The following is a 22,571-nucleotide window of genomic DNA, read 5'->3' on the forward strand; positions in this document are numbered from 1 at the left end:
ACAAACAAGCCAAAGATATCAGCGTCCCTTTATTCTATATTCGAAAGTCACAATAGCTTCCAGAGCACAAGAAGGCCGGCCACCGAACACATCACGAGTCGCACGACACCAGGTCCGGAAATGTCATGGCACTCATCGCCGAACACATCACGAATCGCACGACACCATGTCCGGAAACGTCATGACACTCACCGGTCTTGGCGATCACAATGCCGCCACCATACGCAAGAGGTCCGTGCTATGGCAGGGCTCCTCCGGTGTAACAATTGAGCGCCACTTACCGCGTGTGGCGTCGATGTACGCACCAAACCGGCTATCACTTTCAGAGCACGGCTCAAGGCGGCCAATGACTGCACCACTGTGAAATGGATGTGGTCTGCCATATCACACCGAACATCCTCGCATTTGTTCAATAAATATAGTATTCATTCGGACAACAAATAACTGATCTTTCTTTCTTTTCCCGTAGACATTTTTCAATTAGGACATTTCCGGAGGCAAACCTTAGCAGCGGGCAGAAGAACAGAACGGAGCATGCGCCAGCTAAGACACGCAACCACTACTTACGGATGTGCTGTACATACCCTGACATGATAGCTATGTGAGCACACTGCGCACACCTGTTCCGAACGCCCCACAAACGGGGTGCGGTGTGACGTAGTGTCTGTACGTCCCCAAGGGAAGCGCGTCTCCCGCGCAGCTACCAGTGGTCACCTTCACACCAGGGATCTGCATCAGCGCTTACGGGGGCCAACGGAAAGCGCGTCTCCCGCGCAGCTACCAGTGGTCCCCTTCACACCAGGGATCTGCATCAGCGCTTACGGGGGCCAACACAACAGTAAAGAACGGCTTGAGAAGATTGTGTGCGACGCGACTGTGGCAGAAAGCCTCTGGCTGTAGGACGGATGGACACTAATAACTAGGCGGAGGACTTCACAGCCTAAAACATGTTCTAGGGCAACGCTCTGAAGGCGTCCATATCACTATATGGAGAGGACTCACAATCCTTCTAATACCCGGCTACAGAACCATTACATGGCGCATAACTCATCAGTGCAAATGGATGAATGAATGAGCCAATTAATACATTTTTTAGTAAATGAGAGTCGAAAAACCCATCATGGCGCGGACTAACCAAAAAGTAACGTATTGAACAACATTTTTTCCATCTTAGCTCCCTCCAAAAAAGAAGAAGTGAACAGTATTGTCCCGAGCTGGGGCAGGGGGTGGCGGGGGGGGGGGGGAGGACGTATACCCGGTGCATTCCCTACAAAAGCCATTGCATGTACACCCACACCTACGTAAGCTTACCGTGTGACAACTAGCGCCTCGTCTTTGCGAAGCTTGTCAAAAATAAACACTACAATATGATGCTTGTATTATGACTGCTTTGCTTGGTGTTTGAGCCCAAAGGAGTCAGGTCGACGATCATACCCGGGCCATTGAATTTCGTGTCGAGTCAGAACAAGAAAAGACCCGAATTGTCCTACCAGAGCCGTTAAATAACAATTATTTTGGCTATGGGGATGGCGACCAGGACCAAAACTGCTCGCCCTATCCCGTAGCTGACCGGCCGTGACGCAGTGGGACCAGCCCGGAGGAACGTCCAGGGCTCGTGTAGTGTTGGGGCATAAAGCCCCGGTACCATGTGCCTCGCGTCACATGCTTTGGAGTCTATCATTCCGCCCACAGAATCCCAGTCCTCGAGTCCAGGCGATTTTCCACTTCATAAACAACGGGCTTTGGGCAACCGAAGCGCTCCGTGCCCCGAGCCGGCAGCCCTACGAGGCCTGCCGTCTCTGTGCGCGCGCCTGCCCGGCAGCTCTGGAGAGCTCTCAGCTCTGGATGGTCTGCCGCTCCACCAGCCGCCGGAAGACGCCGTCACTCTCAGCTCTGGATGGTCTGCCGCTCCACCAGCCGCCGGAAGCCGCCGTCACTCCTGACCAGCAGCTCTGGAGAGCTCTCAGCTCTGGATGGTCTGCCGCTCCACCAGCCGCCGGAAGGCGCCGTCACTCTCAGCTCTGGATGGTCTGCCGCTCCACCAGCCGCCGGAACACGCCGTCACTCCTGACCAGCAGCTCTGGAGAGCTCTCAGCTCTGGATGGTCTGCCGCTCCACCAGCCGCCGGAAGACGCCGTCACTCCTGGCCATGAGCTCGTCGTAGGAGCCCTGCTCCACCACGGCGCCGCCGCTCAGCACGGCGATCGCGTCTGCCGAGGCGAGCATGCGGCTACGGTCAGGGCACGGCAGCCGGCGTACGTGTGACCGCCGGCGCAGGCGGCCCCATCACGTTTGTGGAATGAACAATCGTCGGCGAAACACACCGTGCGCCGCCATGGACTGCTTCTTCTCATTGGCCTTGTACAATCAGGTGCCTTCGATTTCGAGATTGAACAGAGGTCTAGGGAAAACTCTGAGTAAGGGGATCAGCCTGCTCTCCTCACCATATCACCAGTCTCATTTCACAGCCAACAACGCGTCCCGGAACTAGCAGATACAACGCTGACGTTCCGCGGAAAAACCTCCTTCCACACTGAGCCGAGTCATTTCCTTGGAAAGAGGTAACACAAGTGACTGAGCTTAAAAAGCCTAAGGCGGATGCCTGCGCCAGCGCTCGCCTGAGCGGCAGGGGGGGGGGGGGGGGCGGGCACGTTGCGTGTTGGAAACGGTGTTTTCGTCGGGATAAAATTCACGGACGTCTATAAGGTCGTCCTGGTGTGGAGCGCACATCCGGTGTCATAAATAACTGAGGCGTTGGAGCGACGACCCAAAACACACGCATATTAGTAACGCCCTCGCACTGATCAGCAAATACAGAGGTGATATGCGTTTAGGTCATGCACGAGCGGGCCGCCGCTGCCGGCAGGCGCTACACGTACCAGCGCGCCGCACGGTGCTGAGCCGGTGGGCGATAGTGATGACGGTGCGGCCCCGCATCAGCCGCTGCAGCGCCTCCTGCACCAGGCTCTCGCTCTCGGAGTCCAGCGCGCTGGTGGCCTCGTCCAGGATGAGCAGTCGCGGGCTCTGGCGGCGCCGGCCAACCGTCAGCGCCTCCCGCACGGCCCGCCCCGGCGGCACGCGCTCCACAGTCACCGCCATCACTGCTCAACTACTCATTGTAGAAAGCGATGTCGTGTTAAGAAAACAGTTAATAATAACAACACACGCCCATTTCACTGGCATGCTATTTCCATTTCTTTCGAACAAAAATCATTCCATTACTATCCATTTCGCTGGTCGATTACCTTCATTTCATCATATTTCTTCATAACGTAGATGTTGCAAAGGCAGACTAGCGCCTTTTGTCCTCCTCATACCCTTGGCTGTTTTGAGTGAAGCTGGCAGCACTTCTTTGAAGGTACCAGAAACATTATTTAGGCGCAAAAACCATGACATAAGACGCGTTTTTTTCTAACAGAAAAGACGGTGGGCCAGACACTTCTACTTACCTTCAGTATGGCACGGGCTATAGCGATCCTCTGCTTCTGACCTCCGGACAGCATCACGCCCCTCTCACCGACCAGTGTGTCCATACCGTCCTGGAGCCTGAAGACGGAAGCTATGTGTAAATGCTACAAGGCGATTTTCGTTAATTTTGAATACCCCAAAAACATACCGAGAAAGAAACTTCAAATCAAGTTGCGCACCACATCCCCCCCCCCCCCCTCCCCAAATATGTACGTTACAACAGAAGCTCAAATGGCATGGCAGTGATTTAGGTTTTCATGTAGATGTCTTCGTATGCCCGAAAACTGGCAAATATTATGCTTAAGATGAAATATACCCAAAACTGCCGAATAAAATGAAAATTCACAATGCAGTTGAGGATCCAAGAGCCAAAAAAAAAAAAAACGCTGAGACTACACAGATAACGAGCAAAACCGCGCAGCTAAGCACCAACTCCTAACCCCAGCCACTAGCAGACCAAATCTCACACTGTTTGACTGTGTCCAAAGGCGGGGAAATCCCAACCAGTCTCCAATGTCCAGATATGCGCGGTCAGGCAGTCTCCAGTGCCCAGCCGTGCGCGGTTAGGCAGTCCCCAGCCGTGCGCGATCAGGCAGTCTCCAGTGTCCAGCCGTGCGCAATCAGTCTCCAGCCGTGCGCGGTCAGGCAGTCTCCAGTCTCCATCCGTGCGCGTTCAGGCGGTCTCCAGTGTCCAACCGTGCGAGGTCAGGCAGTCTCTAGTGTCCAGTCGTGCGCGATCAGGCAGTCTCCAGTGTCCCGCCGTGCACGATCAAACAGTCTCTAGTGTCCAGTCGTGCGCGATCAGGCAGTCTCCAGTGTCCAGCCGTGCGTAATCTGGCAGTCCCCCGCCGTGCGCGATCAGGCAGTCTCCAGTGTCCAGTCGTGTGCGGTCAGGCAGTCTCCAGTGTCCAGCCGTGCGCAATCAAGCAGTCTCCAGTGTCCAGCCGTACGTGATCAGGCAGTCTCCAGTGTCCAGCCGTGCGCAATCAGGCAGTCTCCAGTGTCCAGCCGTGCACGGTCAGGCCGTCCCGCACGGCCAGATCCACGGCGCACCAACAGCCGGCCAGCAGAGGATCCCGGCCGCCGTCCCACGCCCGCCCGTCCACCCGCACGTGCGCGCACCCTCTCACCTATCGACAAACTCTGCGGCGTTGGCCTGTTCGACGGCGTCGCGCAGCTGCTGCTCAGTGACCGTGCTGGCCACGCTGGCGCCGTACAGAATGTTCTCGCGGATCGAGGTGGAGAACAGCACGGGCTCCTGCCGACGGGGGAGGGGGATGCGTCACGACGCGTCCGCGTCAGTGAGCGGCCGCACCCACGCCGCTGGGGAGAGACGCGACAGGCACGGGCGCAGCGTCCTGCGGCACACCGGCGCCGGCAACAGACGGAGCGCGACCGTGACCGACCACTGAGCCGACCAGTGATGCGTGACACCGCCCGGCCTGACCTGGCTGACGACGCCGATCTGGTCCCGCAGCCACATGGGGTCCAGCTCGCGGACGTCGTTGCCGTCCAGTGTGACGCGGCCCTCCAGCGGGTCGTACAGCCGCAGCAGCAGCCAGGCCACCGTGGACTTGCCAGAGCCGCTCGGCCCGACCACTGCCAGCACCGAGCCTGTTGCCCGGGGGGGGGGGGGGGGGGAGGAACCGGCCGTCAGCACGGGGAGAGCACCAGCCATCAGCACGGGGAGAGGGACCGGTCATCAGCACGAGTAGAGGACCGGCCGTCAGCACGGGGAGGGACCAGCCGGCACCACAGCGAAAACGAGGAAAGCTCGTTGTAAAACACAACGCCAGCGTATGCGACGTGTGCAGCGCCTCACGCGGACATAGTAACTACGACACCGACATCGCTGTACGTCATCTGGGTGGTGCTCCGAATACTTTCGCCCACACACAATGGTCTCGCCGCTTCGACGGATCACAGCACGCCAAACGCCGCTGCTGTGAGCATGCAGGCGGTCCTCGCATGACGCTACCGGCAGGTCTGGGCCGACACACACCCTGCCTGCCGGGGTACACGGCGCGTGGTCTGACCTTCCGTGACGCTGAGGCTGAGGCCGCGGAACACCAGGTCATCGGGCCGACTGGGGTAGGCGAACGTGACGTCCTGCAGCCGCAGGTCGCCGCGGAGGGCGGCCGGCCGCGCGCCGCCCGAGTATGGTAGCTGCGGCTGCCGGTCCACCAGCTGCCAGAGCCGCGTGCTGGCGCCCAGGCCGCGCTGCAGCTCCGAGTAAAACGAGCTGAGGCCGCCTGCAGCCCCACCAACCACACCGGTTACAATAGCCGAACGGCACGGCGCTGGAGTGGGGAGGGACGCGAGGGCACTGGCACAGGTGCACACGGCCCGAAGCCCACCGCGCTGGAGAAGGGTGGGACGTAGGGGGCGCTGCCAGAGGTACACACGGCAGGCAACGCACCCAGGCAGAAACGCCAGTGCATAGTCGCACAGGTACACGCTACACAGGTACTGGCAGAGTGGTGTCCGAACAAGTAACCGTGCCATGGTACACGCGTACATACAGCTGCTGCGGCAATAGCCCGGGCGTCAACTCTGAAACTGTAGCTTTCACAGAAACAAAACTCTAGCTTGGACAGAACAAATGGTGCAAACATCGTCTTTTAGTCTCGGTCTGCACGTGCGCAAGATATTTTATTTTTGACCCGAGCCAACGAGATATTCGAGCATAGAGACAGCAGCAGCTTTGCGATATTCCACTCCGCGGCGTCCGTTAAACCCGTCCACACGGTTCCGCTCCCCCCCCCCCCCCCCCCATTGTGCGGGGGGTAGTCCCTCACCGACGGCCACGCCCACGTAGGCGGCGTACAGCAGGAAGGCGGAGAGGTCACCGACCGTGACCTGGCCGGCGCCCACCAGCGAGCCGCCGTAGTAGAGCACGGCCAGGATCACGCTGTTGCCGCTGAGCCCCGTCTGCCGGCGCGGGCGGCAACGTCACGGGAAGGTGGGGCACGTGTCGTCCGGCTACCCGGCGGGACGGCGACGCGTGAGGTACAACGTCGAGTTTATGCGAGACGCGTGTGAGCGGGCTGAGGACGCTGCTCAAGCTGGGTTATATGACGTTACTCTTTACTGACAATGAGGAAGCTCCAGTTCAACACAACGTGCCTCGTAAATGAGCATCCTATCTATATGCGCAGGATTGCATCAAGGGTCCTCTGCAAGCTCGTGACGCAACATGGAATAATCAATACGCAGAATGAGCCCGATTAGACAATGGTAATACCGCGCCGACACGCCTACACCTCTCAATCAAAACTCATTGAAACGTAAATACAGAAAACAAATATTTGCATACAATGAACCACAATAAACGTATTAAGCGCTGGGATATGTGCCGTGATAACTCAATGAACACACCGAATCGACAGCAGCCAGCAGTCGCCTCACCATTCCAAAGAAGCCGGCCCGTGCCAACGTCTCGCGCTGACACAAGGCCAGCACGTCACGCGTGCTGCGAGCGTACCCCTCGGCCTCGTGGTCCTCGCGCGCGAACACGCGCACTGTGCGAATATTGGCCAGCTTCTCTTCAGCCACGGCGTTGGCATCAGCTAGGCCGTCCTGCCGTGCGGATCAAAGCGGAGGTAGTGGGGGACGATCGGCGCACGCGCAGAGGTCATAGCTTGGTGGTGCGGTTCAAAGCGGCGGTGGAGGGGGACGCCCGGCGCGCGCGCAGAGGTCACATATTTGTCATGGTTTGCCAGACGTGAATAAACCGGCAGTAACACGATATTGAATGACGTGCTGAGAGTAGTGAAAGAGTGTGTGATTTTACTGGTGCCTGTGAACACTCTCCAACTTATACTGTTGGTTTGGTTGGGCGAAAAGCGATGTTCTGACAACACACAGCGCGTGACGAACATTTCACGAGCCTGACGACAACAGTGAGCTGATCACACAGTTCTCTGAATACACAGCACTGCTATCCCGAGAGATCATGGAGAAGTAATACTAAAAAGGTTTGCAAACCGCTGAGACCAACAGCATTGAGCGAGCGCCAGTGGCTACCGGCGGGCCGGAAGGGCAGGTGTCCGGGGAGGAGGGCAGCTCACCTGGACGGCTCTCGTGATCCTGCGCACGTATCGGCCATAAACGACAGCCACCATGGCCACCGGCGGCACGATACTCAGTCCCACCAGCGCCAGCTTCGTCGACACGTAAAACTGACAACAGAGAGGGCATGGCATCCATGAAGCTAGGACAAGTCCGCGATGGGAACCGAGCGCGGCGGATGCTACCGAAAATAAAGTACGATTTGTTATGCGCTCAGTGGTTTACACGGATATAAACCGGACATCTTTTAGCCCGTTGACCTATTATCGAGTGGTAGCATCAAATACCTGGCCACACCAGAATGGTCCAATATAGCCTTCAGACTCGTACCTCTCTGAAAGGAATGAGCAAATTGCGGTCGGTAAAAATGCTAGTGGTGCTATTTTCTTCGTTACCTTTGTTATCTTCGTGAATCGCATGGTATTCAAAACTTTTCTGTGCCTACATCATAAGCGGGGCGATCGCGTGCTACTATTACAAGTATGCTCAGAATCAACTTTCAAGCGTGAAAACTTGACAACCTCGGCATCTGGTAGACCAAGAATATCCCCTCTCCTTCGCCTAAACTCAAACGGAAAATTAAGTCACCAGACAGAGCGACTACGAAGCAAAGATGACCTCCGCCAGTCGACTGCTCCTCCTGAACGCCGTCCAGACATCCGCGGCGAGCGCCTCACCATCATGGAGACGCTGGCGGAGGCCATGGCGGTGGCGCGCAGGCCGTCCGAGATGTTCATGGTGACCGACTGACTGACGAGCGCCGTGTCGGCCGACAGCCGGTTCACCAGCTCGCCCGTCCGGCTGCGGTCGAAGAAGGCCACCTCCTGGCGCAGCAGGGCGCCGAACACGGAGACGCGCAGCTGCTGCGCGATCCGGGCGCCTGTCGACGCCACGCCGCGTCAGCGGGGCGCCGCAGAGCCGGGCCGCGGCCGGGCGACGACGGGCCGCGCCGCTGAGCAGGCCAGGGTCGGCGCGGAGCCGTGACCGGCCCGATCAGCTCCGTGCAGCCACGGGGCCGATCGCCGCTGTCTAAACGGCGGGACCGAAAACAATAAGGCACGGGTGCCTGCAGCGCAACCCGGGCCTGGCCGCCGCAGGGCGAACGTGAGTCGGACTTCTGCAGAGTGGTTCCCAGGCGAACGTGAGTCGGACTTCTGCAAAGTGGTCCCTAGGCGAACGTGAGTCGGACTTCTGCAGAGTGGTCCCGAGGAACTGGTTATGAGTCACAGCTTAAACTCCCGTGTTGTTGTCTTTTGGACGCTGATGGAAGTTCACGCAGTGCGCGCAATACTTCATGAACATCGTGTTCGTGCAGGGAGGGATGAACTTTGAATGACGACCATTAGATCTTATCTAAAAATACCGCGGGCCAATGTCGGACTTACCTCGCAGTTGATCAAAACAACGAAATGGCTTTCAATATCAATACCGGGGAAAGCCCAAGCATCCTGCCCTGAAAACACCAAGTCTCCCTAAGTCAGACACAAAATCATGGCTAAACAAACTACATTCCTTCAGCAAAAAAAAGAAGAAGATAAAACGAGCCACTAATCCTCCCGTCACACCCGGCTATCGGGTTACTCTGGCGGGGGCCGCGCGTTCGCTGCTGCCGCCGCCGCCCACCTGAGATGCCCATGAGGTAGACTCGGCCGCAGTTGGCGGCGGCGCCGACGATGAAGACGCCACCCAGCGCCAGGCAGATGGTGATGAGCCGCTGCCGGGCAGTGTCTGCCTCCTCCTGGTAGATGATGTCCACCACGCGGCCGATGGCAAACGGCACCGTCATGGTCACGGCGCTGGAGACCAGCAGCAGGCCCACGGCACCTGTCGCGGACAGACGGTCACGGTGGACGCCTTCTGTCGGTGCGAATGACGAACGACAGCTAGCGTTGGAGCGCAGCACGTCGGCCGCGATCAAATGCGCGAAACGTATTACCGTTAAGCAATTCCATTACGACCCAAATAGTATTTCTACGAACAACCGCTCGGCCATTTCGTACCAGAGCACAGTACAAAAGGCAGACAATGTCTGCCTTCTCAGAGCACCGTCTCAAAGAGGAATACGCCGTCCCAGAGGGGAGCATGTCATCCGAGAGGGGCACACCATCAGAGAGGAGCATACCATCCCAAAAAAGAGCACACTGTATCAAAAAGGAGCGCACCGTCCCGTTCCTCAGATTCGTCAGCCGCCCGCCAGAAAGAACCGCTCCTCAGACCCGTCCTCCAAGCCCGTCAGCCACCCGCCAGAGAGGAGCACAGTGTCCCGTCCCTCAAAGCCGCCCTTCAGACCCGTCAATCACCCGCCAGAAGGAGGGGGCACACCGTCTCGTCCATCACAGCCGTCCTTCAGTCCAGTCAGTCACTCGCCAGAGAGGAGCACACTGTCCCATCCCTCCGACTCGTCCCTCACACTCGTCAGTCCCCCGCCAGAGAGGAGCACATTGTCCCGTCCCTCAGACCCGTCCCCAAGACCCGAGCACGCCGTCCCGTCCCTCAGTCCCGTCAGTCACCCGCCAGAGAGGAGCACACCGTCCTACCCCTCAGACTCGTCAGCCATCCAACCGCGGGTACCCGCCACCGCGGCCTACGCCTACCTCCGATCCTCCAGCGTTCCGGCCGAGCCAGCGCCATGAGCCGCCGCATCTCTTGCGGCGCGAACCGCGACGCGCCGAGCTTGCCACTGCGCAGGCGCGGCGGCGCCGTGAAGAGCCAGCGCCGAAGCGGACCGGTGCCGGGCGCCACGCGAGCCGTTAGCGGCGACAGCCGCACCGCAGCCACTCCCAGCAGGCGAGCCAGCGCCATTGGCCTGTCTGGGGAGCGAGCAGCCCGCTCGCCTGCTGTCGGCGAGAGACGGCCCCATGAGGAAACTCAGCGCCACTTGCATAACGTTATGCACGACATCGTGAATGTTTGGAGTCACGGAGAAGTGGGCGGTTGCTTGGGGCTTTGTCATGGCAGTGGGAAATGGCTGTGTACTGGCAGTGTACTGATGACAATGATCAGTACAGTGTCTGCATCTTAGATCATACACTCCTGAATTACATCCCAAGCCTCTTAACCTTGCTCCTGTGTTGCCCCCATGGACCTGGACCTGTTAATGTTCTTGGAGCCCCCCCCCCCCCCACGGACCTGAGATCACAGCATCTGCTTGAAAGATCAGCTGACATAGAGCCCAAAACAAACCAGTGTGGTTCCATACAGCAGCAAAAAACAATCTCTAAGCATTTGCTGTTGAAAAGGTGACATCAGAAGCCTTAAATGGGCATAACTACACACAAATTCCAGCTTTTTGAGATAATGACTAGAAATGTTTGAAAAAATAGTGAAAACTTTCCAAAAGCAATGCCTGTTTCAGGTTGAGCAGGTAAATTAATCATTAAAAATCACTTTCATGTAGATTTTATCCAAACATTTTGATATGATGGATTGCTGGGTGGCTACAGTCAAATGACATTGGTATATGCTCAACCCCTTGGATGCACAAGCACTGATTCCCACAACCCAATTATAATATTCTGAGTTGATAACATTATTTTGTGGTGGAATTTTAGTGTTCTGCAATGCTTGGTATAATTTGTAGTATGATTAATAGTAGAAAGGCACACAAAATTGCAACTAATAAATGCAAGCTGGGCACCTTTATTTTTGTCAGAAAATAATCACAGAAAATGCCTGAACCCAGAGGTCATAAGTTAATGTGCATGCCATATAACACCAGCAGCACATAACCAAACACTTATCATGTCTGGGTTACATCTCCAGAGCCTTGCAGTGTAACTACAAACATTGGTTACTTTACACCAGCCATATTGCAATGTTCAGTCACATGGGTCACAGGTATATCAATATTTGTCATACTATTACAACTCCAGGTTAGGTCTCACTGTCTGTTGCCCCTGCCCCTGCCCAAATTCAGTCAATCAGCATCAGACAGATTGGTAGCTGCCCCAGCATCCAACCATCTCAGGCTTGATTAACACACGCTCTGGTGGGGTTGGGTCAAATTGACCCCTCCCAAAGGTATTCCGGAGTGGCTTCCGAACTGTGTGGCTCATCTGTGCCAAATTTTGCAGAGCTGTAGACAATTAAGTGGTCAACCATTTGGCACAAAAAATAAGATACACCTTGTAAGGTTGCCGACTTATGGCAAATCAAGGTCAAGCCACACTTTCAGCACAGTCAATTCCTATGGAATTGTTCAATCTGAGTGAGCAACAACAGAGTGTTATACAAAGGCATAATCTCTGAGATGCTTTCTTAGGCAATGAAAATATTGAATGACCAAACCACATTGACCTAAAGTCAGGTATAAAGGCCAGACAAAGGTCAAAACCAACTTCTTTTATTACTCTTGTGCTTGCTGTATGGGAGTTGCTGGTGCTTGTTTCAACTCTACTGATAGCAGGAACTGCATTATACACCTTTTATAGACTTCTTAGAGGTCAGAATAGGTCATTGACCTAAAATGACCAAGGTGAACATTTTGCTTGTAGAAGCATACTGCCTAGCATAATTTTTGTTGTTTATTCAAATGCAAAACTCTGAGCAGTCTTGCATGGTTTTGTCACCATGGCCTTCAAAAGGTCAAAAAAGGTCAGTGACCTTAACTGAGCATGTGAGCTTTTGGTTAAAAACAGATATCTAGGTTCTGAGGGCACTTTGGAGACCAGCCTGGAATTTAACCTTGCTTCCCCCCTTATGTCACCCAAAGATCATGGCCGAGGAACATCAAACTTTGACCTGAGTGAGTTCACATACAGGTCAACACACCCTGAAAGTTAGGCATCCCTAGCATTTTTAGTTCCTGAGAACTCAGGAGGAGGGGTCAAATTGACCCTTCCCACATGAGTAAAGGGTATCTAGCCAGCTACTCTAGCATGTGTTCATGGGCCAGGCAGGTTAGATGTCTGGATTCAGGGTCAAAGGGTAATGAATCAGCTTCAATGAATTGTGTACAATCTGTGGCAATGGCTCAGAAACCAGAGCTGATGATGATGATGTGAGCTTTGGGGTACACTAATTTAAATCACCATATGGTGCCCATAAGACAAGCAGGCTTCTGGAAGCATGAATTTCTTTTTATATCCTAGAAACCCTAGATAATGAATTTTGGAGTAATGAGCACCAGTGGAGCTCAATCTGCTTTAGAGCCACTTAATACATCACAAAAACAAAGTCAAAATAAACAAAATATTCTACAATGGTTCAACTCTACTTAGAGGGGCATATGCCAGAACAAAAGTTACATCAGTTTTAACAAACCTAGCATTCAAATACCAATGGTCAGGTATTTTTACACTAGCTTTAAATGCTGCTGCGCCCTGAACCATTTTTCCTATCCCGAATGCAAAGGTGTTAGGTGATTATTATTCTTTAGTCTCCAACTAACATTTGAAACTGCAGTTGATGTCACATACGATGTGGAGAACAAATAAAGCTCTTGCTTGGTACGTGCAGGTTCAGAACATGCTCACGCAAATGGAATGAGCCTCCTCGCATCATCTCATGAAAATGAGCGTCACTATTGGCTGGGATGCAGGGCCATCTTGAAAAGTGGGTTACAAAGTCAGAACATGCATTGTTGCACCCGTGTGGACATGACAGTAGAGACCAGGGCGTTTAGTTGCTACTCCTTGCTCTCCCCTCCCCCCTCCAACGTACCCTCTGATCCCAAACACCTACGACTTATGCCTTGCGCCTCCACCAAATCACCCAAGAACACACTGAGGGATGCTCTAGGTATATCCCCGTGGTTTGTTTACTCCCTTTCGTCGCCGTAGCGCCATGTTAACAGGTTTTGACGTCAATTGAGCATTAAAGTACAGCCGGGATTAGTCAGCAATAGATATTTGCAATTTTTCAAGTCTTATTTCGATGGGTTATTTTGTCGTCCTATAAAAACTCTCGATGCTATATTTCATCATATTCACATTTGTGGGTCTGTTTGGTCTCAAATTCAGACGGTGCACCGTGCATGGCTGTACCGTGCTACGGGCTGTTCCACGAGAATATTAGAAACTATTATCTAGCAAAAGGCGCCGAAGCTGGTAAGAAACCTTGTAATACACTTAAATAATGCAGTAGACTATACTCAAGCACACACACACAATGCCTTTCTATATGTTCAATTGAGCTTACCGTCGCATGAACGCTGGACTTCATAAGGGTGATACGTGTTCTGTTCGTCACAAAATAACGATATGGTTTCATCAAGCCTTACAAAATAGTTTATTTACAACGTCACAATATTTTACTGCTCCCAAAGACCCGGGAATGAGTTAAAGTTTTGTTATTTGCTGTAGCCAAATTTCGTTCCAAAAAATTAAAGATATGTCGCCCAGCTCTATTTCAATCGATCCAAAGGAGTATTTATAGCGCTTCTGCGACGATACCCCAAGGCCTTAGTTTGTAAACAATGTGAGGGGGCGGGGTGCGCAAGTTAAAATGATTTCTTTGCACAGATCTCATTTGTGGTGTCTTTAACCAGCAGACATAAGCCACAACCCTTCAACCACAGAGCAAGATGGGCACTCGAGCGGCTGCATGTAAGTGCGCTTTTGTCTCCACACTGTCGCAAGCAAATAATGCATGGGAACATTGAATAATCTTTATTTGACGGGATCGTAAAAGTTCATGCATGCATGGGGCGAAATATTTTCTGCCTTTTCTCCCATCATTGAGTTTTTGGGATTTTTGTCTGCAGTACCATGAACCCTGGGTCCTTTCAGCCTGTTATGCTACTGGCCCACCAAACACTATCTGCAGAATGGCAAGACATGATTTGACACTTCTTACTTGATTTTACAATAATATTGTGAGCTGCACTTTTAAAAACAGGACTTAAATGCTGATATTATCTGCTTATGTAGTGCCTACAAAATTTATAAGGTTTTCAAATGATTAAACTTTGGCTGCAGTGTGCCAGATGTAGACTTGATAGGGGCTTGCTTAGGAGCCTTTGACATTCCAAGATAATTGCTAGAATTTGTTTTATATCACATTGCCAGAAACATGTGTATCACGGTTGACCTAGCTCCATCACAGGCCAGCAGGAGTTTTTTTGCTTGGGCAGCTTGCTCCCTGTTTGAAAACATGCAATAATGACCAGTACATAATTTCAGTCACTGCGAAGATCAAGAATCTGCAGGACTATTATCTGCGTCTTCTGCATGGAATACCATTACCATCAGAGCTGGATATTGCCTGCACACTGAAATACTTCTCTTTGACACTTATGGGTGAGTAAAGCAGATTTGAGGTGGAAGGATTCTGATTCTATGCCTTAGCTCTGTTGTGCCAAGGTGAGAAATGACAGCCCAGAAAAACACCACAATAGTAGTGCTGTATTAATCTAAAAGAGGACCATGATTATCCTGCACATTAGAGTTGTGGGTCATTCTGTGGGTGAGCGGCCCAGTGAGGGACAGCCCCATCACTGACCTGTCCCTCTGAGCAGGCGTGCTAAAGGACGTGCCTGAGGCACCGTTGGTGATGCTGCGCCGGCCTGACCAGGACGCCACACGGCTGGCGCTCTACCCCAGCCTTGACTACACTGGACTGCACCGTGCGCTGGTTCAGCTGTTCGACATCGTCCCACTCCTACAGTACGGCGTGCACGGTCAGTGGCTGGTCCGCCGCTGGTCCGCTGGTCCTCCCGGGCACCAGCGGCGACTGGGGGTGTTGCGGCCGAAGAATGGGTGATGATGTTGGGGAAGTTGCCTGTACCTCGTGGAAAGGCGTGGGTGATGCCGTTCGACCAGTTTCTTCTCCCTGCTGTGATGCAATATCATGTTGTGTCTTATATCCTGTGACCAGGTATGAGGTGTTCTTTTGTAGTAATCTCGATCCTATCCATCATTCTGTCACACTATCATATATGCAACGCCGCCTGGGCTGTACTATGTGCCGGTCGCTACGGCGCACCATGTGTCATGACCTGGTTGCCTGCCGCTTACACATCCCTGTTTGGGCGGCCAGGGTTCGGCCAGTCGCTGTTGCACACCATGTCGTGCCTGGTGCCGTTTCTGGAGCACAGCCTGATCGACACGCTGCCCTACCTGGTGGCCTCCAGCCTGGCCACGTTCCCCGTGTCGCTGCACCGGGACATCGTCAACACACTCTGCCATTACCTGCTGCCGTTCACGCTCAGTGAGTCGAATGCAAGTTTCGTGGTGTGGCATCAGATGTCCTGTCAGTTCCAAACCGCGGTACGGTTTAGGAAATCGATATTCAAATGATACTGCCCCGTTACTTTTTCAGCTGTGCATTGCTTTTTGCTTCAGTTGTTTCAAAAAATAATGCGATCAATTTCCCAAGACGTTTTACCACAACGCTGAGTGAACAGGGCACGTTGGTTCCTCTCATGCTCATCAAAACATTACCCCACATTAGCCTCTTATCCCCTATCTTGCTTCATCCTGCATCCTCGTGACACGCCGCTTGTCCGGGGCAGGCTGCATGCGTCAGCCACATTGGGCCAACAGCCCCGCGGGAAGAGGACCCCGACCGGGTACCCAGCGCGCATGCGCGGGATAAAGCTCGTCGGTTGCCCCCCCCCCCCCCCCCCCCCGGCGCATGCAAGTCTTCTCCACCGTTAACCATTTTCCTCTAGCCCACAGCCCTGAAATGAGCATTTCTGTTCGAAAGGGCTCTAATAAAGCAATTGCCACACATAACCGACTTGTTTTTATGTGCTGTGCCGTTGCATATATGTAGACACTGGCATCCGTGTGTAAATGGCTTACACGTTTTCAGGCCCTGATGTAGAGAATTATACTTCAAGCTCCATCACGGCCATCGTCATGGTGGTGTTCCAGTATACTGACGTCACAGGTAGGGACTCGTACCCCAAATGTCTTAATTGTTGCCGTCTTTTGTGTGTTGTGACTGCTTATTGCTTGCGTAAGTGCCTGCTTATTGCTTGCGTCTTTTGTGTGTTGTGACTGCTTATTGCTTGCTATAAGTAGGCTTTTTGTAAACTTGCGTCATATCAGTGGCTGAAGACATGCCAACATAGTCCATCCCTTTTCTGGTTTGTAGTCGCCGGAATGTCAAGCGTTGTTAATGCAAGCATGGCGTGTGGATGGGATGCCGAAGTTAGGTTTAGCAAAATAGGTCGTGTGGTTAGCGTACGTAGTCTTGATACTAGTAGCGCAGGCAGGGGGGCACAAGGGGCATGTGTCCCCCCCCCCCTTAGGTTCCGAGGGACCCGGGGGGGTCCTCGGAACCTGCGATTAAGGGCCCGAATAGCCAGCCGGAGGTCTCATTCAGGGGCCTGGCCCGCAGGGCCAGGCACTCCAATGCCAGCCAGAGGGCCCTGTGCGCTGATCAGGGGCCAACTTAGTTGATAAGGGCCTATATTTCCGTCAGACTCCACCAGTAAACGCACAGTCGGCTCCGTGGCAGTATGGACCTGAGGGCCCATTTCCCAAGCAGGGGCAAAGCCGGAGGCAGCGATTTACATTGATCGGGCCCTACAGCGTCTAGCAGGGGCGCTCTGTTGTCAAGGGGCCCCAAGTCGCCCAGAGGCGGTGTTTGAGGAAGCCCCAACAGCTTACTTGGCCCACAGGTCCGACGATCAAGGGCCCGATTGGATGTTCCAGGGGCATAAAGGGCTGGTCGGATCCTTATTCAGGGGCCGCGACGTGTGAACACGGACCCTCAAATAACGGTCAGAGGACCCTTTGCGCAGATCAGGGACCCCTGAGTCGATATGGGCCCGTATGCTGGCCGAGCAATACCAGTACCGCACAGTCGGCTCCTTGTCAGTATGGGCCGGAGGGTCCACTTATCAATCAGCTACAAAGCCGGGGCCAGTAATTTGCACTGGTTGGGATCTGTGTCTGTTATCCACCTACAGTGCCTAACAGAGGGTCCTGTGCTCTCAAGGGACCCCGCGCCGACCAAGGGCAGTGTTTGATGAGACCCGAAGAGGGGCTCGGGCGGCCCCCTAGAACCGACGATCAAAGGCCCGGTTGGAAGGCGTAACGACCCGAGGGACTGGCTGTAGGTCTCAAAGAATCGCGGCTTGTAGGGTAGTGACCTGAAATATCAGTCAGTGGTCCTCTTGCAACGTTTGAGGAACTCCTGAGACAATACGGGTGTATAAGTCGGTCGGAGACCACGAACACTGAAAAGTCGGCTCCACGTCCGTCTGAGACCCTGGGACCCATTACCCAAGCAGAAACGAGGCCGGGTCAGCGATTTGAAATGTCCGGGTTCCCTCACACAATGAGGGGCTTCTGTGTCGGTTAGGTGCCACAGTGCCGAACAGGGGTCCTGTGGCGGAAAGTGTTCCCGGGTCGGAGCGGCGTTTGAGGGGCCCAAAGAGAGGCCGAAGGGTCTCGAGACCAAAGATAAAGGGCCCAATGGGATGACTGAGGGATCCGAATGGCTGGGTGTAGGTCACATTAAGGACCCCTCCCACAAGGCCGTAATCTCAAATGTCAGTGAGATGATCTCTTGCACCTATAAGAACCCTAGAGGCAGAGTGTTCTTCTATTTCGACCAGAGATTACAAGTGACGAACAGTCGCTTCCTTACTTGTCTGAGCTCCGGGGCCCGTTTCTCAAGCAGGGACAAGGCCAGGCCCCCGATTTGCATTGGTCGGGTTCCTGTACCGTGCAGGGGCCTGCAGTGCCTAACAGGGCATTCTGTGTCAACAAGAGGCCTCGATTCGGCCAGGGAAAGATTTTCTCAACAGGAACGGGCACGGGAGCCTGAATGACAGAGGATCTCTTACGTTGGTCGGGGCCCTCTGACAGTCAAAGGGAACATAAGAACTTATGATGAGTGCTCGCATTGAGGTACTAGAAGAGTCCTTTGCCAGTCAGGGCTCCACTACCGAACGGTGGACGCTCCGACCCTGTTCCAGTATGGGCCAGTTCAGCCCCACTGGAGTGTATGTGTTAAAAATTTGGCTACCTGCGGCGAACAGTGATGTTATTGCGTTAATGACGGCTCATGCGTCAATCCGGGGCCAACCATACGGATCCGAAGGCCTCTCGCGTCAGGGAGCGGACCAATAGGATGTGATGTATCCCTCTAATGGCCTCCGGATCGGCCAGCGGATGCCGCCCTGAGTCGCCAGAGTGACGGCCAGAAAACACATCGCGACGGGACAGAATGGCGCTGCAGCCCTTGACCGGGAACAACAATGTGCCCCGCAGTGTTTTACTTCAGAGGATCCCTTTGCCGGAATAAGGGGTCTCACTAGTGTTGGATGGAACGGAACCAAATGAGTTCAAAACACGAGGCCGAGCCATGTTTCCCCGAGAGCGTTCATTATTTTGCAGAATCGACTAGTGAAACAAATACCATCAAAAGGTTTGAGCCTGCGCGCCGGGTGCCGCTAGTGTAGTGGTTAACGCCAATGCGTTATTGGGTCGCACTTTTCGCAAAACCGAATGGCGTTGGCCACTGCAAGTAACGTCTGGAGGCGGGTGCCGAGCGCGCAACATTGTGCATTGTAAAACATTGTTTCTTAATGTCTTTTAAAATTAATTCGTGCAGTTCAGCAATTACACTGGGCGTTGTTGTTTACAACTTTGAGGTTGTTCTCTGGACAGGATAAGCAGTTACAGTAACGCAGACATTAGAGATTTCACCCTACTCTTCCACTTCCACGACCAGATTCCAGCACCACTTCGCCTTGCTGTTAATCTTAAATACGTACAGGTGAAATATACGCCCGGCATATCTTGAAATATAAGATTTGGTGTCCAAAAGTGTTCAAAGGTACTTCTTTCAGATGCGGCACCATTTTTGGTCACCTGTTAGCCACGACATAGTGTTAGCCACGAGGCCGGCGCTGCGCGACCTAGGAGACTGCAACGCCTGGCGTCGAGTTTTTTCCAGGATATGCGGGTGCACTTGCTCAAAAGTACGTTACGGAACTTTTACCACTAGTCGATTCTGACTGAATGTTGAACACATCCAGACAAACATGGTTTGTCAATGTTAATACGCATTTTTGACCCATTTTGATCTTCAGTGTACATACACGGAACCCTTGCTATGCTCTGTACAGCCCAGACAGGAATTCTGGCAAAATTTCTTAGCTCTACCCACTTGAGAATCCACTGGATCGTTGTCAAGTGAAGAACGCTGGCGATTTATTTCATACAGTCAGTTAACGCATGGTTTTGTCAGTATGTTTATTGCAAACATAAGGCAGAATTGATTTTGCAGTAGCGTCTCGCCTTTATTCCAGTTAGAGAGGGTAGAAATGTGCAATGCTCACACACACACACACACACACACACACACACACACACACACACACACGCACGCACGCACGCACGCACGCACGCACGCACGCACGCACGCACGCACGCACGCACGCACGCACGCACGCACGCACGCACGCACGCACGCACGCACGCACACACACACACACACACACACATATATATATATATATATATATATATATAACAAAAACGTGTCTCCCAATAACAAACGGACCATATCCGGGGATGTTTTTTGGGGAAAGGACCCTTTTATTGTCAAGACTCAGAAGGGACTGTGTGAACCCTGTGTCCCCCCTTGGCAAAGGTCTGGCTACGCCCCTGCTTGGTACGGTTGGAGGTGGGGATATGCACGTGTTCTTGTGACGTGTATGGTAGCTGCCTGACGTCCTTAAGTCATATGCTGGTGCGCTCGTTCGCTTAGTGGAAAGGTAGGGGGAAACCGTTTATATTACGCCCAGTACTTTGGGGTGGGGGGCACCGATTTTGGGCAGGGGAACCAAAAGTTCACATATCAAAGGAAACTGGTGGGGGGGGAGAGGGGGGGGGCTAGTCTTGAGTGGTTTTAGCGCCATCTTCGCCCGGCTGACCGGTCCCGGTTCGTGTCGTGACGCCGTATTTGCGACGGCAGCGCTGCACTGCCAGCTGCTGGAGACGGTGATGTCGCGTCGGCGCATGGTGATTCGCGACCTGTTCTGCATCATCGCGCACGGCACGGTCAGCGCCCGGCTGCCGGCCGCCCACCTGCTCTTCCACTACTGGCCGGCGCTCAATCCGTCGTCTGCCGACCGGCGCGGCCACCTGCTCAAGTTCACAGGTCAGTCAGTGGGTCACCGGCCCGCTCAGGGGTCAGAGTCACGGGTTACTCGCCTGCTCAGGGGTCAGTGTCACGGATCATCCGCTCGCTCAGTGGTCAGCGTCGCGGTTCACCTACCCACTCAGGGATCAAGGTCACGAGTCACCCGTCTGCCAGGGGCCAGGGTCACGGGTCGTCGGCCCGTTAAAGGGTCAGAGTTACGATCATCCACCTGTCAGGTCAAGGCCAAGGCTGTGCCAAGGCTCCCATCGCTGGATAAAATGCCCGATTGTTACGTTGAATGGCCCGAAGACATAACTCAGCACGGATGCATATTGAAGCGTCCAGAGCTCATAACGTTCACTGGTCAAACGTCTAGAAGCGCAGCATCCAGCGTTCACAACATGCAGAAAACCATCCAATGTCCCTGGACAGAGGAGAATCAGAAAGTCCAGGCGCGCAGCGTCCAGAACCGCAGCATCCAGAGTTCAAAACGTCCAGCGTTCATAAAGTCCAGCGTGCGTGAGATCCACGGGTCGAGATACTCTACCGCTTCCTTGCAACCCTCTGCTTAATGGTTCGGATATTGCCCGATAGAGGCTACCGTAGCCGATTTCGTCCGCCTCAGCCGACGAGTGACGTCATGCGGCACAGTGCTGCCCAGTTAAACCAACGTGCATGGATATGGACAACGTTTTGTTTGAGCATGTAAGCCTTGCCGTGTCAGCACACGCTTGGCAGCAAGCGCATGAACTAATTCAAAACTTGGATCCCTGGCTCGTGACATCGGAAACAGCTGGTTACTCGGCAGTAGCTGCACGGTAACCGTGGGAAGCACTTGTCAGGGCGCCTGCTGTTTGGTATTGTGGGCTGTGGATAAAATACTCTGTGGTATTTTGCTCCGTTATTCACTGCATTTGTTGATGATGTTTCTAATTTTGTCAAGGAATTCGTGACTGATGTGTAACGCTGACTGATTTGATGACTGCTCCAGGTAGGCGCGCATGTAGATCTCCAACTCCTGGCACGTTAACCTATATTTTTAGTGCTTTTATTTGGCTGTTTCCCCTCCCTCCCCTCCCCCCAGTTGCAAGTTATTTCTCACGCTTCTGCAACCAGGACTTATTACAAATTTTACATGCCTTTATTCTCAAAGGAGGGCGGGGGAAGGGGGGGGGGCTGTCTCATCAGCTGAACCCGGATACCACCTCCCTGGTTCGACATGTTCAATGACCTAGTCTACAAACAATGCGTTTCTTCAGTTTGTTTCGTTGAAATCGGGGGCGTGGTTTCCCAAAATAAGTTGGTTGGCTGAGCTATGAAAAAAACGAAGAGTACCCTAATAGAATGCCCTGATAATGTGCCGTCAACTTGGTTTCTCCCCGAATTTGGCTGACTTTTTCACAAATATGCAGGCTGTAGCCAAAGTTCCGGCGTGGGGTGAAACCTCTGCAACTGAACAGGGAACCGCGCTCCTGATTGCAAGCAAATAGGAAATAAAAGAGCACACTTGACTGCGGATGTATTTAACTGCCTGCCAAACGTCATGCAAAACACCACGCAAGTGCTGCGCTTAAATGCGCTGTTGATTCACCATCTGAACAGCGGAGCCGTGTGTATGTCACTGAGTTGGTTTGCGACACATAGGCTGGATGAATTGGGAGAATCGTGGGCTTGTATTCACCATCCAGTTTATCAATCTTGACACGCTGTACTCTTCTTACGCCTCCGAACCTCCCTCGTATAGAATTTGGGAGTCCAGCAACACCAGTCTGGAGTTTATAGAGACGGGTGCAGTTCACGCCGCAGAGGAGCGATGGTGGCATGGTGGTTAGTGGTTAGGGTGCTCATCTCTGGACTTTTCTATCCTGGGATAGGGTCCGGGCCACAGCACTACCGCATCCCACGTACCTAATGCCTGATAAAATACGTAATAGACACGTTCTGCCTCGAAACAACCCTGGCAGCCGGTGAGACGTAAAGCCCCA

General features: G+C 53.5%; 2 protein-coding genes across 2 annotated transcripts in view; one reads left to right on the forward strand and one right to left on the reverse strand.

Annotated features, from left to right (window-relative positions):
- Positions 1–2,035: 2,035 nt before the first annotated feature.
- On the reverse strand, positions 2,036–10,370 carry LOC119107038 (ATP-binding cassette sub-family B member 10, mitochondrial). Its single transcript, XM_037230390.1, has 12 exons — positions 10,134–10,370; positions 9,163–9,363; positions 8,217–8,419; positions 7,539–7,649; positions 6,877–7,047; positions 6,267–6,399; positions 5,505–5,720; positions 4,916–5,082; positions 4,599–4,726; positions 3,450–3,546; positions 2,880–3,024; positions 2,036–2,210 (listed from the first exon to the last, which is right to left on the reverse strand). The coding sequence occupies exons 1-12, from the start codon at positions 10,339–10,341 to the stop codon at positions 2,092–2,094; spliced, it is 1,899 nt and encodes a 632-aa protein (XP_037086285.1). The 5' UTR covers positions 10,342–10,370; the 3' UTR covers positions 2,036–2,091.
- Positions 10,371–13,967: 3,597 nt separating this feature from the next.
- LOC119107035 (protein unc-79 homolog) overlaps positions 13,968–22,571 on the forward strand; it is a 53,098-nt gene continuing 44,494 nt past the window's right edge. The window contains exons 1-6 of the mRNA XM_037230388.1: positions 13,968–14,084; positions 14,661–14,777; positions 14,996–15,157; positions 15,517–15,687; positions 16,294–16,371; positions 20,419–20,604. Coding sequence (XP_037086283.1) covers positions 14,063–14,084; positions 14,661–14,777; positions 14,996–15,157; positions 15,517–15,687; positions 16,294–16,371; positions 20,419–20,604 — 736 coding nt within the window. The 5' untranslated portion in view covers positions 13,968–14,062. The remainder of the gene's footprint in view (positions 14,085–14,660; positions 14,778–14,995; positions 15,158–15,516; positions 15,688–16,293; positions 16,372–20,418; positions 20,605–22,571) is intronic.

Source organism: Pollicipes pollicipes, unplaced genomic scaffold (assembly GCF_011947565.3).
Source record: "Pollicipes pollicipes isolate AB1234 unplaced genomic scaffold, Ppol_2.1 Scaffold_6672;HRSCAF=7903_pilon_pilon_pilon, whole genome shotgun sequence".
In the NCBI taxonomy this organism is placed as follows: domain Eukaryota; kingdom Metazoa; phylum Arthropoda; class Thecostraca; order Pollicipedomorpha; family Pollicipedidae; genus Pollicipes; species Pollicipes pollicipes.

Coding starts and splice junctions, on each gene's coding strand:
- LOC119107038 (XM_037230390.1), bottom strand. CDS start 10,341: ATGGCGCTGGCTCGCCTGCTGGGAGTGGCTGCGGTGCGGCTGTCGCCG. Junction 5,721..6,266: donor CTACGTGGGCGTGGCCGTCG/GTGAGGGACTAC, acceptor GTGGGGCTGCAG/GCGGCCTCAGCTCGTTTTAC. Junction 5,083..5,504: donor CAGCCTCAGCGTCACGGAAG/GTCAGACCACGC, acceptor CCCGGGCAACAG/GCTCGGTGCTGGCAGTGGTC.